Source organism: Amphibalanus amphitrite, unplaced genomic scaffold, assembly GCF_019059575.1.
Source record: "Amphibalanus amphitrite isolate SeventyFive unplaced genomic scaffold, NRLGWU_Aamphi_draft 000030F_arrow, whole genome shotgun sequence".
Classification (NCBI taxonomy): domain Eukaryota; kingdom Metazoa; phylum Arthropoda; class Thecostraca; order Balanomorpha; family Balanidae; genus Amphibalanus; species Amphibalanus amphitrite.
The window spans coordinates 1,069,895-1,083,512 of record NW_024881526.1 but is presented as its reverse complement, the minus strand read 5'-3'; the positions used below and the strand labels follow the sequence as shown (position 1 = coordinate 1,083,512).

Genomic DNA, 13,618 nt, shown 5'->3' with positions numbered 1-13,618 from the left:
ATTGACCTAACCAATTCAGACTGATAAGCTACTTGGATATGTAGTTCAAATAATTTACTACATATAGGTTATGTTTATAATAACGTTTCAGGCATAGTCACGTTTCAGGCACAGGTACTAAGTTGTGAGTGAATCGCAATTAGCAAATCCAGCTGGACTGAAGTAATTAGGTACAATAGTGAAAATTGGGTAATGGCGTATAACATTTCGTAAATCAAATCTCACCTGTGCTTTGTGTGGCTCTTAGCGTTACCCACAATCGCCACGAGGAGGCGGCCACAATGAATTGCAGATGGATCTCTTTTTAACAGAAAAGAGACCCCGCAGGTGGTTCAAAGCGTAACCGATGCCTGCGGGTAGAGAAACTGGGCGGTGTCCTGCCGGCTCACAGCACGTCCCGGTAGACGACGTTGGCGGTCCGTCCACCGCTGCCCGGCGGCAGGACGAAGCGCAGGTCCCGCCAGCGGCCGACCCTGGACGCGGCAACATAGAGCTGTCCGTGGCCGAACACGGGCTCTCGCAGAAGGACGGCCACCCGCCGGAGCGTCTGACCTTGCGCTTTGTTGATTGTGAGCGCAAAGGCGGGCCGCACCGGGAACTGGCGCCGCCGCCACTCGAACGGGAAGGCGTCGTCCGGCGGCTGCAGCGTCAGGCGGGGGATGAGAACCTGGCGGCCGGCCGCGCTGCCGCAGGCCACGGTCGCCTCCAGGAGCCGGCCGCCGTGGACGGCCACCACCAGGAGCCGGGTGCCGTTACACAGTCCCCTGGCCGGGTCGATGTTTCGGAGCAGGATGACTGGCATGCCGGGCTTCAAAAGCAGGTGATGAGGCGGGAGGCCTGGCACACACAGCCCGTTGAGGTACTCCTGGGGTACCGGCTCCTGCTCCTCCCCGACGGTGGCGTCTGCGCTGAGGCACTCCACGGCCTGGCCCGGGAAGATGTCGGTGACATAACTGTTCACCGAGTCGACGGTGCTGTTAGTGGGCGCCAGCACGGCGCGGGACGCCATGCTATCGGCGTCGGTCAGGTTGCCGAAGGTCCAGTCGATGACGGCCGGCAATTCGGCTTCCAGCACCAGCGCCGGCGGCAGGGTGACCCGTCCCTCGGCGTCTGTGGGAAGCTCGCCGTTGCCGAGCTGCAGCAGCCAGGTGGAGAACTCCTCCAGCTCGGCCTGTTGGTTCTCCTCCTGCGCCAGCCTGGCGCGCATGTTTTCCCGCAGCCGGTGTACTCTGAAGTGGCGCCACAGCGGCGAGCGACGGAGACTGGCGTCCACGATGCCTGCCTGGTTGGCGTGCCGGACGACAGGCAGAACCTGCCGGAAGTCGCCGCCCAGCACCGCCACCTTGCCGCCGAACAGCTGATCGGACCCCGTCAGGTCGCGCAGCGTCCGGTCGAGGCCCTCGATGTGATGCCGGTGCGCCATCGGAGCCTCATCCATCACGATGAGGCGCGCTAACCGGATCAGCTGGGCGAGCTCGCTCTGGGCGGAGATGTTGAAGATGACGGTGTCGTCCGGTCGCAGAGGAGCTTTAAAACGGCTGTGAAAAGTCCTCCCGCCGTCCAGCAGTGTAGCGGCGATACCGCTGAACGCCACGGCAAGTGCCACCAGGCCCTTGGCTCGCACCGCAGAGATGAGCAGATTAAAGGTAAATGTTTTGCCAGTGCCACCTGGTGCGTCCAAGAATAGGGCGAGCGGCTCCTGGCCGTCAACCGCGGCCAGCACCGTGTCCACCGCCTGGCGCTGATCCGGCAGTAGGCCTGGCAGCCGCTGGTCGACGGTGTGCTGAAGGTCGGCACGGTCGAAGTCGACCTCCTCCCGTATAATGGGAGGCAGGCGCCGCAGCTCCTCGGCTCCCTCCAAGGCGGCGGCCGCTGCTTGGTGTTCAGCTGGCACGGGCGGCAGGCCGAAGTCCTCCAGCGTCTTGCCGGCCCGCTGGAGGGAGTCGCTGATGCGCAGTAGCACCAGTCCCGTCACCGTCTCCGGCGGCAGCTCTGGGTGGCGGCGGGCGATGTCTTCTCCCATTGCTGCCTGAAACCGGTGGAGGAGGGTTGCGGGATCGGCCGGCGCGCAAAATAGCAGCACCACCACAAACAGCTGCCTGAGCTGGCCGGGGCGCTGGGTGCGGACGGCCTCAGCCAGCGTCTCCGCCCACTCCTGGTCGTCCTGGAGCAGGCCACGCCGCCGACACGCCTCTTGGTGTGTGTCGCACACCTGGCCGTCCACCGTGCGCAGATCGGCGAATGTCGTGGCGCCGGGGACGTGATGCAGCAATACCCGGAGGTAGAATACATCCCCGTGCCTGGGTGTGAGACTCACCACCCGGCCGATGGTGGGCGCCGCCTGCATGTTGCGGCGCCGGTGCCACCGCTTCTGGCCGGCGTCCCAGCGGTACTTCTGGGGGAAATCCGGGTAGAGCACCCGGAGGCACTCGGGGTCCTCGCCGGCCGACGCCCGGTTGTAGGTCATCCAGGCAGTCAGCTGCGTGTGGCGCGGCTCCCCAGCCACTGCCTGCCGCTCCTCCCCAGGCTGGAAGAAGATCAGCTGATGGTCTTCGAGATGAACTTGTAGCGCCAGCACCGCTGGTGACCGGTCGCTCATCTCGAAGCTGAACAGCCGCCAGCATGCTTCGCTCGCACCAATGGAGCGGAGGTCTCGGAAGGCTGCCACCTCGTCCTGACCGGCCTCGATCAGCTGATCTGCGCGGACCATCTGCCGGTCGGAGCCCTTGTAAATGTACATAAAAATGTACTTAACTCCGTCCACAGAGGAGCACACCTCCACGTTGATGTGACACTCGTAGCGAAGGCTGAGGAGCGGATTGTAGGGCACGACCCACTGGTTCGTCACCAGCCTCCCATTGTGCTCCGCCTGCTGGCCGCCGTCCTCGGGTCCGCGCCTCCGGTACTGGGGGTACGTTCGGTCCTCCTGCCAGATGGTCTCGTGGGAGAGCGGTTTCGGGAACCGTTTGGAGCACTGACCGTCTTTCATGCAGGTCGCGGTCGGCCGAGCAGCGCCGCACTCGTTGTGAACCATGCTGGTGAGGACAATCTGCTGCAGACGGGCCGACTGCGGCGATTCGGTGGGGTCCGGTAGCTCCGCCGAGACGATCGTGTCCGCATCGGCGCCGGTCCGAGGCCGGTCCTCCGGCTGCAGGATGAGCAGGAGATGACAGTGAGGCAGGCCTGCAAACAAAAAGAAAATGTCAGACTCACAATTTTGATGCGTTCTAGTGTGACCTGGAATCGCTTGACTGATATTTAAAGATGCTTAGCTTCGGGACGTTAGTATGGTAGATGGTATGCAAACCGACACGCAGCGGTTTTTTGTCGTTTTTAATACACTGCCACGGACTTTATATTACAAAATGGGTGCCCTCAGATTTAAGTGAATTATATGGAAACGCCAGCGCCTGTACTGGCCGGAATAGCTCGACTGGTTGTCTCAGATGATTTGCGTTTATACGACGGAAGCTAGGCAACCCGCCATGCAGCCGTGTATTGCGGGATAGTGTAACAATAAATGAATTTATTTTCGCCCTCGGAAGCTGAAGCGACACGAAGCATTTCTGACTGGTATAGCTCAACCGATTGTCGCAGATGATTTGCGTTAATACGACAGAAGCTATAGGCAACCCGCCATGCAACCGTGTCTTGCGGGACAGTCTAACAATAAGTGAATTTTATGGAAACGCCAGCGCCTGTACTGGCCGGAATAGCTCGACTGGTTGTCGCAGATGATTTGCGTTAATACGACAGAAGCTAGGCAACCCGCCATGCAGTCGTGTATTGCGGGATAGTCTAACAATAAGTGAATTTATATTCGCCCTCAGAAGCTAAAGCGACGCGAAGCATTTCTGACTGGTATAGCTCAACCGATTGTCGCAGATGATTTGCGTTAATACGACAGAAGCTAGGCAACCCGCCATGCAGCCGTGTCTTGCGGGACAGTCTGACAATAAGTGAATTATATGGAAACGCCAGCGCCTGTACTGGCCGGAATAGCTCGACTGGTTGTCGCAGATGATTTGCGTTAATACGACAGAAGCTAGGGAACCCGCCATGCAGCCGTGTATTGCGGGATAGTCTAACAATAAATGAATTTATATTCGCCCTTGGAAGCTGAAGCGACACGAAGCATTTCTGACTGGTATAGCTGAACCGATTGTCGCAGATGATTTGCGTTAATACGACAGAAGCTAGGCAACCCGCCATGCAGCCGTGTCTTGCGGGACAGTCTAACAATAAGTGAATTATATGGAAACGCCAGCTCCTGTACTGGCCGGAATAGCTCGACTGGTTGTCGCAGATGATTTGCGTTAATACGACAGAAGCTATAGGGAACCCGCCATGCAGCCGTGTATTGCGGGATAGTCTAACAATAAGTGAATTTATATTCGCCGTCAAAAGGTAAAACAACGCGAAGCATTATGAACTTTACACGACGAAATCTTTTTCACGTTGACTTCTTCGATTGTATTTATTTGGCCGTTAAGGCGTGAGCTTTAAATCGGAATAAATGTGCATATTGCTGGGGTGCGTGTCACGTCCCCCCGCGACTGAGCTCATGTCTGTACAGGTATTTCTGTCAAAGCCATGTTGTGACTTACCGCGCTTCTGAAACTCGATGACCCACATGAAGGCGCTCGGCTTGCCGAAGACGGCCTGCTTGGTCAGGTCCCCGATGATGCGGCGGAGCTTGAGGTGGAACACTCGCGCCACCAAGTCGGGTCGATCCTCGGGCTTCTGTCCGGGCAACAGGGCGTTTGCGATCTCGGGCCACTTCGGATTACACGTGATGGTAATGAAGAGGGTCGGCTTCCCCTTGGCCCTCACGATGGCCATGGCGTCCATGTAACTGCAAAGTTGAGAAAAAATGTAGATAATATTAGATGGTTGTTTGAAGGTAACATTTACCGTAGAACCAAAAGCATGACTATGGGCAGAAAATAGTCGAAACACAAAGCTAAAAGTTGACGGTTGTTTGAAAGTGACATTTGTCGTAGAACCAAAAATATGACCACCTGGCACCTGTAGGCAGATTATAGTCCAAACAAAAATGAATTGGCGAATACTAACTTATTCGTTAAATGTGAGTACAGGTGTTTGTTCGTTTTTTAACGTTGCTATGCTGACTTGAGTGCATTATGATGCATTCAAGCAAATTTAATATGAGTGGTAATAGTGCAAATAAGACTTCAGCGAATACAAAATAGTGGTTAGTAATTTAAGATTGGTGTTTGTTTGCGTAGCTCACCGTTGCCTCATATGGCGGGGTCCACGATGAAAGTAGCCGGCAGAACGACTCGTCTCCCGACGACCGGTACACCAGCCTGCTCACGTCCCTCCTCGGGCTGCTCCTGCTGGCCGAGCTCCGCGTCAGCCGCCACGGCGTCACGGACGCTCTGGTAGAGGTCCGCCCGGATCTCGCGCTGGTGGGTGGAGATGTACTTCAGCCGGATGGCCTCGACCTTGGCGTAGGCCATACAGACAAACTCTTGAAACAGGCGACCGGCGCGGTGGAGGCTGTCGTCCTGGTGGGGCCTGATCTGGAGCCGGTATGCGTAAAACTGGAGTGTTGTCACCATTCGCTGCCGCTCCCTGCCGGGCTGCGGCGCCTGAGCAATCGCCGGGTGCCACCCTGTAGTCCCCAGTGGAAACAGGAGGACGAAATGGAGTGGGTCACACGCTCGGTGGCTCTCATCGATGGTCTGCAGCACGCCGGTCCCGCCATCAGCTCGGCGGCGCAGTACCAGGTCGTGCTGTCCGGGCTCCTCTCCCATGAGGACAGCCACCTCACGCAGTCCCTCGGGGGCGTTGTAGCGGCGCGCGTGCTGGCCAGCGGGTCGGGCTGCAACGCTGATGATCAGCTGCCGGTGTTCCACCTCCCGTGCCAGGACCTCGGCAGCCATGATGAAATCCTGCACCCAGGGGTTGACTTGGCGCAGCATGGCCTGAAGCTGTCCCAGCAGGTCCAGCAGCCGGTGCTGCACGGCGGCAGAGGTCGCTGCCGGCAGGCGCACATGACCGAGTCGAATGGCCGCCTCAGCCTCCGGATCTTCGGCCAGCGGGTCGCTTATGTATATCTGGGCGAAGGAGGGTGGCCGGTCTCCAGGGGCTTCCAGCGGTCCAATGCGGTGGTACAGCCGCCCCTGCACCACCACACACGGTGCGTACCCGCCGGTGCCTGCAGGCGGCGGCACCTCACGCACGGACAAAGACGATAGGGCCAGCGCTGAGTTGAGGTGCCGGACGTACTGCCGGAAGGTGCGCGCCTCTAAGGTGTCATCAGTCCAAAGGCGGCGTAAGACTGGCGGCGGGGCCGGGAGCGGGTCAAGGTGGACCTTGCCGCCTGCACAGCAGAACGTGGCGCGCTCACCCGCCCACCGCAGGGCTCCGCACGACGCACACACTTTCACCGTCGCACCGACATTATCGGCCTCCACCACCTGCTCGCCGGACAAAACGGCCGCTGGTCGGCGGGCCGCAAGCGAGGCTGGCCTCGCACGGGCGACAGCGCGCTGCTGCTGGTGGCGCCGGGCACCCTCGGCAAGCTCGGCCTGCCTCTCCGCCTCCTCCTGCTCCTCTCGCCGCTGGCGGAGGCGCGCCGCGTTCGCCTCCAGCTCGGCCTGCCTCTCCGCCTCCTCCTGCTCCTCTCGCCGCTGGCGGAGGCGCGCCGCGTTCGCCTCGCGCTCGGCCTGCCTCTCCGCCTCCTCCTGTTCCTCCCGCTGCTGGCGGAGGCGCGCCGCGTTGGCCTCACGCTCGGCCTGCCTCTCCGCCTCCTCCTGTTCCTCTCGCCGCTGACGGAGGCGCGCCGCGTTCGCCTCGCGCTCGGCCTGCCTCTCCGCCTCCTCCTGTTCCTCCCGCCGCTGGCGGAGGCGCGCCGCGTTCGCCTCCAGCTCGGCCTGCCTAGCTCCCTCCTCCTGTGCGGCTCGGAACGCGCGCTGTCTTTCGGCGTTCAGCTGTCGCTCCCGATCGCCGTCCGCGCGCTCCCGCTGGCGAGCGGCCTCGGCCTCCCGTACAGCCTCCCTCTGCCGGCGGGCTCGCTGCTGGGCCGCGTTCCGTTCGGCCTCAGCCTGCCGCTGCGCCTCGGTCAAACGGGCTCGACGGCGGCGCTGGGCCGCTGCGTTAGCGGACACCGCCCGACGCATGACATTTACTTAATGGGATACATGTACGAAAAAATGCAAATCACTTAACACGCTTGAAAACAAAACACTTGTGCACGATAAATATCCTGGTCGAATCCGCTGAATCGACTGAGATACGCCAACATTGTTTACATTCATATTTGCCGCGTTACCATCTTTTTTAATTTGTTCGTTTTATTTAATTTGACGCCCAACGGACACGATGCTGTCTGAGCACAGAATCTGGTAGCACACGTGACTTGTTTTGAGCACTTCTATGTATTTTATCACATGACATCACCCGAATGATGCTTGAAATGACATTCAAAATACTTTTAAATTTCTAATATATTTGGTTGGGTGCAAACATTGCGAAACACAAAAGATAATACAATTATCACGTGAGTGTAGAGAAATGTCATAGATGCGTCAGATTTGTAATTTGGGCTTATCTCAAAAGATCCGATCTACCTGTTTTTTAAATGAAAGTTATTTATTGCAGAAAGAAATGTCACTTTTCGCAGCGAAGAAACTGAGCCTAGGGCGCGTGCCGTCTGCTCGAAGCCGGCCGCGGCCCAAAATCCTGCAAAGATACGCCCGCCACGTGCAAACCACCGAACCCACCCCCACCAAAATTTAATACGACAAACAGATGCACGCGTCCGACTTAAGTCCAAAATTTCACCCCCGTAGCCCGCACCGTTCCGGAGTAATAGCCCGCCAAGCGTGACTGACGCGTTACATACATACATACATACATACGGACATTTTGATTTTTATATATGTAACTAGAGGGACAGCATTACGCGCAGCGTAAAGAGGGACAGCATTACGCGCAGCGTAATGAATCAATTTTGATTAAAATCGGCCCAGTAGCGGCCGAGTTATGGCCAGAATAAATTTGGCGTCTCCTCCTGGCCGGCGGTGCTCTGTTCCGGTATTCATTGCCAAAGGTCAGTGACCTTCCGGCTCTGATTTCGCTCAGTTTTGCAGCGAAGAAACTGAGGCTAATGCGCGTGCTCTCTGATCGGCGACGGCCGCGGCCCCAAATCCCGCAAAGATGCGCCCGCCACGTGCAAACCGGCGAGCGCACCCCCACCAAAATTTGATACAACAAACAGAAGCACGCGTCCGACTCGGCGCGAAAATTTCACCTCCGTAGCCCGCACCGTTCCCGAGCAATAGCCCGCCAAGCGTGACTGACGCGTTACATACATACATACATACATACGTACAGACATTTTGATTTTTATATATGTGACAAGCGGCAAGCCGCTTGCTTCGCGTCGCGAGGATATGGCTTGCGCATAATTGGCCAGTTCGAGTAGTAATGGTTTTGTGTAATAGTGACTTCTAGAAGCCTTGATGTACGCGAAAAGATGAATGATGCGGTCCAAATGGATACAATTCAAATAAATGGGTCATTGACCTAACCAATTCAGACTGATAAGCTACTTGGATATGTAGTTCAAATAATTTACTACATATAGGTTATGTTTATAATAACGTTTCAGGCATAGTCACGTTTCAGGCACAGGTACTAAGTTGTGAGTGAATCGCAATTAGCAAATCCAGCTGGACTGAAGTAATTAGGTACAATAGTGAAAATTGGGTAATGGCGTATAACATTTCGTAAATCAAATCTCACCTGTGCTTTGTGTGGCTCTTAGCGTTACCCACAATCGCCACGAGGAGGCGGCCACAATGAATTGCAGATGGATCTCTTTTTAACAGAAAAGAGACCCCGCAGGTGGTTCAAAGCGTAACCGATGCCTGCGGGTAGAGAAACTGGGCGGTGTCCTGCCGGCTCACAGCACGTCCCGGTAGACGACGTTGGCGGTCCGTCCACCGCTGCCCGGCGGCAGGACGAAGCGCAGGTCCCGCCAGCGGCCGACCCTGGACGCGGCAACATAGAGCTGTCCGTGGCCGAACACGGGCTCTCGCAGAAGGACGGCCACCCGCCGGAGCGTCTGACCTTGCGCTTTGTTGATTGTGAGCGCAAAGGCGGGCCGCACCGGGAACTGGCGCCGCCGCCACTCGAACGGGAAGGCGTCGTCCGGCGGCTGCAGCGTCAGGCGGGGGATGAGAACCTGGCGGCCGGCCGCGCTGCCGCAGGCCACGGTCGCCTCCAGGAGCCGGCCGCCGTGGACGGCCACCACCAGGAGCCGGGTGCCGTTACACAGTCCCCTGGCCGGGTCGATGTTTCGGAGCAGGATGACTGGCATGCCGGGCTTCAAAAGCAGGTGATGAGGCGGGAGGCCTGGCACACACAGCCCGTTGAGGTACTCCTGGGGTACCGGCTCCTGCTCCTCCCCGACGGTGGCGTCTGCGCTGAGGCACTCCACGGCCTGGCCCGGGAAGATGTCGGTGACATAACTGTTCACCGAGTCGACGGTGCTGTTAGTGGGCGCCAGCACGGCGCGGGACGCCATGCTATCGGCGTCGGTCAGGTTGCCGAAGGTCCAGTCGATGACGGCCGGCAATTCGGCTTCCAGCACCAGCGCCGGCGGCAGGGTGACCCGTCCCTCGGCGTCTGTGGGAAGCTCGCCGTTGCCGAGCTGCAGCAGCCAGGTGGAGAACTCCTCCAGCTCGGCCTGTTGGTTCTCCTCCTGCGCCAGCCTGGCGCGCATGTTTTCCCGCAGCCGGTGTACTCTGAAGTGGCGCCACAGCGGCGAGCGACGGAGACTGGCGTCCACGATGCCTGCCTGGTTGGCGTGCCGGACGACAGGCAGAACCTGCCGGAAGTCGCCGCCCAGCACCGCCACCTTGCCGCCGAACAGCTGATCGGACCCCGTCAGGTCGCGCAGCGTCCGGTCGAGGCCCTCGATGTGATGCCGGTGCGCCATCGGAGCCTCATCCATCACGATGAGGCGCGCTAACCGGATCAGCTGGGCGAGCTCGCTCTGGGCGGAGATGTTGAAGATGACGGTGTCGTCCGGTCGCAGAGGAGCTTTAAAACGGCTGTGAAAAGTCCTCCCGCCGTCCAGCAGTGTAGCGGCGATACCGCTGAACGCCACGGCAAGTGCCACCAGGCCCTTGGCTCGCACCGCAGAGATGAGCAGATTAAAGGTAAATGTTTTGCCAGTGCCACCTGGTGCGTCCAAGAATAGGGCGAGCGGCTCCTGGCCGTCAACCGCGGCCAGCACCGTGTCCACCGCCTGGCGCTGATCCGGCAGTAGGCCTGGCAGCCGCTGGTCGACGGTGTGCTGAAGGTCGGCACGGTCGAAGTCGACCTCCTCCCGTATAATGGGAGGCAGGCGCCGCAGCTCCTCGGCTCCCTCCAAGGCGGCGGCCGCTGCTTGGTGTTCAGCTGGCACGGGCGGCAGGCCGAAGTCCTCCAGCGTCTTGCCGGCCCGCTGGAGGGAGTCGCTGATGCGCAGTAGCACCAGTCCCGTCACCGTCTCCGGCGGCAGCTCTGGGTGGCGGCGGGCGATGTCTTCTCCCATTGCTGCCTGAAACCGGTGGAGGAGGGTTGCGGGATCGGCCGGCGCGCAAAATAGCAGCACCACCACAAACAGCTGCCTGAGCTGGCCGGGGCGCTGGGTGCGGACGGCCTCAGCCAGCGTCTCCGCCCACTCCTGGTCGTCCTGGAGCAGGCCACGCCGCCGACACGCCTCTTGGTGTGTGTCGCACACCTGGCCGTCCACCGTGCGCAGATCGGCGAATGTCGTGGCGCCGGGGACGTGATGCAGCAATACCCGGAGGTAGAATACATCCCCGTGCCTGGGTGTGAGACTCACCACCCGGCCGATGGTGGGCGCCGCCTGCATGTTGCGGCGCCGGTGCCACCGCTTCTGGCCGGCGTCCCAGCGGTACTTCTGGGGGAAATCCGGGTAGAGCACCCGGAGGCACTCGGGGTCCTCGCCGGCCGACGCCCGGTTGTAGGTCATCCAGGCAGTCAGCTGCGTGTGGCGCGGCTCCCCAGCCACTGCCTGCCGCTCCTCCCCAGGCTGGAAGAAGATCAGCTGATGGTCTTCGAGATGAACTTGTAGCGCCAGCACCGCTGGTGACCGGTCGCTCATCTCGAAGCTGAACAGCCGCCAGCATGCTTCGCTCGCACCAATGGAGCGGAGGTCTCGGAAGGCTGCCACCTCGTCCTGACCGGCCTCGATCAGCTGATCTGCGCGGACCATCTGCCGGTCGGAGCCCTTGTAAATGTACATAAAAATGTACTTAACTCCGTCCACAGAGGAGCACACCTCCACGTTGATGTGACACTCGTAGCGAAGGCTGAGGAGCGGATTGTAGGGCACGACCCACTGGTTCGTCACCAGCCTCCCATTGTGCTCCGCCTGCTGGCCGCCGTCCTCGGGTCCGCGCCTCCGGTACTGGGGGTACGTTCGGTCCTCCTGCCAGATGGTCTCGTGGGAGAGCGGTTTCGGGAACCGTTTGGAGCACTGACCGTCTTTCATGCAGGTCGCGGTCGGCCGAGCAGCGCCGCACTCGTTGTGAACCATGCTGGTGAGGACAATCTGCTGCAGACGGGCCGACTGCGGCGATTCGGTGGGGTCCGGTAGCTCCGCCGAGACGATCGTGTCCGCATCGGCGCCGGTCCGAGGCCGGTCCTCCGGCTGCAGGATGAGCAGGAGATGACAGTGAGGCAGGCCTGCAAACAAAAAGAAAATGTCAGACTCACAATTTTGATGCGTTCTAGTGTGACCTGGAATCGCTTGACTGATATTTAAAGATGCTTAGCTTCGGGACGTTAGTATGGTAGATGGTATGCAAACCGACACGCAGCGGTTTTTTGTCGTTTTTAATACACTGCCACGGACTTTATATTACAAAATGGGTGCCCTCAGATTTAAGTGAATTATATGGAAACGCCAGCGCCTGTACTGGCCGGAATAGCTCGACTGGTTGTCTCAGATGATTTGCGTTTATACGACGGAAGCTAGGCAACCCGCCATGCAGCCGTGTATTGCGGGATAGTGTAACAATAAATGAATTTATTTTCGCCCTCGGAAGCTGAAGCGACACGAAGCATTTCTGACTGGTATAGCTCAACCGATTGTCGCAGATGATTTGCGTTAATACGACAGAAGCTATAGGCAACCCGCCATGCAACCGTGTCTTGCGGGACAGTCTAACAATAAGTGAATTTTATGGAAACGCCAGCGCCTGTACTGGCCGGAATAGCTCGACTGGTTGTCGCAGATGATTTGCGTTAATACGACAGAAGCTAGGCAACCCGCCATGCAGTCGTGTATTGCGGGATAGTCTAACAATAAGTGAATTTATATTCGCCCTCAGAAGCTAAAGCGACGCGAAGCATTTCTGACTGGTATAGCTCAACCGATTGTCGCAGATGATTTGCGTTAATACGACAGAAGCTAGGCAACCCGCCATGCAGCCGTGTCTTGCGGGACAGTCTGACAATAAGTGAATTATATGGAAACGCCAGCGCCTGTACTGGCCGGAATAGCTCGACTGGTTGTCGCAGATGATTTGCGTTAATACGACAGAAGCTAGGGAACCCGCCATGCAGCCGTGTATTGCGGGATAGTCTAACAATAAATGAATTTATATTCGCCCTTGGAAGCTGAAGCGACACGAAGCATTTCTGACTGGTATAGCTGAACCGATTGTCGCAGATGATTTGCGTTAATACGACAGAAGCTAGGCAACCCGCCATGCAGCCGTGTCTTGCGGGACAGTCTAACAATAAGTGAATTATATGGAAACGCCAGCTCCTGTACTGGCCGGAATAGCTCGACTGGTTGTCGCAGATGATTTGCGTTAATACGACAGAAGCTATAGGGAACCCGCCATGCAGCCGTGTATTGCGGGATAGTCTAACAATAAGTGAATTTATATTCGCCGTCAAAAGGTAAAACAACGCGAAGCATTATGAACTTTACACGACGAAATCTTTTTCACGTTGACTTCTTCGATTGTATTTATTTGGCCGTTAAGGCGTGAGCTTTAAATCGGAATAAATGTGCATATTGCTGGGGTGCGTGTCACGTCCCCCCGCGACTGAGCTCATGTCTGTACAGGTATTTCTGTCAAAGCCATGTTGTGACTTACCGCGCTTCTGAAACTCGATGACCCACATGAAGGCGCTCGGCTTGCCGAAGACGGCCTGCTTGGTCAGGTCCCCGATGATGCGGCGGAGCTTGAGGTGGAACACTCGCGCCACCAAGTCGGGTCGATCCTCGGGCTTCTGTCCGGGCAACAGGGCGTTTGCGATCTCGGGCCACTTCGGATTACACGTGATGGTAATGAAGAGGGTCGGCTTCCCCTTGGCCCTCACGATGGCCATGGCGTCCATGTAACTGCAAAGTTGAGAAAAAATGTAGATAATATTAGATGGTTGTTTGAAGGTAACATTTACCGTAGAACCAAAAGCATGACTATGGGCAGAAAATAGTCGAAACACAAAGCTAAAAGTTGACGGTTGTTTGAAAGTGACATTTGTCGTAGAACCAAAAATATGACCACCTGGCACCTGTAGGCAGATTATAGTCCAAACAAAAATGAATTGGCGA

General features: G+C 57.8%; 3 protein-coding genes across 3 annotated transcripts; all 3 read right to left on the bottom strand.

Annotated features, from left to right (window-relative positions):
* Positions 1 to 385: 385 nt before the first annotated feature.
* Positions 386 to 4,842, bottom strand: LOC122367075. Its single transcript, XM_043339861.1, has 2 exons — positions 4,608 to 4,842; positions 386 to 3,183 (listed from the first exon to the last, which is right to left on the bottom strand). Exons 1-2 carry the CDS (start codon positions 4,840 to 4,842, stop codon positions 386 to 388), a joined length of 3,033 nt encoding a protein of 1,010 aa, XP_043195796.1.
* Positions 4,843 to 5,261: 419 nt separating this feature from the next.
* LOC122367066 (stress response protein nst1-like) lies at positions 5,262 to 7,148 on the bottom strand. The gene is made up of 2 exons (XM_043339850.1): positions 6,506 to 7,148; positions 5,262 to 6,184 (listed from the first exon to the last, which is right to left on the bottom strand). Exons 1-2 carry the CDS (start codon positions 7,146 to 7,148, stop codon positions 5,262 to 5,264), a joined length of 1,566 nt encoding a protein of 521 aa, XP_043195785.1.
* A 1,787-nt stretch (positions 7,149 to 8,935) lies between these two features.
* Positions 8,936 to 13,392, bottom strand: LOC122367057. Its single transcript, XM_043339840.1, has 2 exons — positions 13,158 to 13,392; positions 8,936 to 11,733 (listed from the first exon to the last, which is right to left on the bottom strand). The coding sequence occupies exons 1-2, from the start codon at positions 13,390 to 13,392 to the stop codon at positions 8,936 to 8,938; spliced, it is 3,033 nt and encodes a 1,010-aa protein (XP_043195775.1).
* Positions 13,393 to 13,618: the final 226 nt, after the last annotated feature.

What these genes read in the sequence shown, in the direction of transcription:
- LOC122367075 (XM_043339861.1), bottom strand. Translation starts at nt 4,842, where the DNA reads ATGGCCATCGTGAGGGCCAAGGGGAAGCCGACCCTCTTCATTACCATC. An exon ending in CATCGAGTTTCAGAAGCGCG is followed by an intron (nt 3,184 to 4,607) that starts GTAAGTCACAAC and finishes TTTTGTTTGCAG; the next exon opens with GCCTGCCTCACTGTCATCTC.
- LOC122367066 (XM_043339850.1), bottom strand. Translation starts at nt 7,148, where the DNA reads ATGCGTCGGGCGGTGTCCGCTAACGCAGCGGCCCAGCGCCGCCGTCGA. An exon ending in GCAGCAGCGCGCTGTCGCCC is followed by an intron (nt 6,185 to 6,505) that starts GTGCGAGGCCAG and finishes CGCCGCCTGCAG; the next exon opens with GCACCGGCGGGTACGCACCG.
- LOC122367057 (XM_043339840.1), bottom strand. Translation starts at nt 13,392, where the DNA reads ATGGCCATCGTGAGGGCCAAGGGGAAGCCGACCCTCTTCATTACCATC. An exon ending in CATCGAGTTTCAGAAGCGCG is followed by an intron (nt 11,734 to 13,157) that starts GTAAGTCACAAC and finishes TTTTGTTTGCAG; the next exon opens with GCCTGCCTCACTGTCATCTC.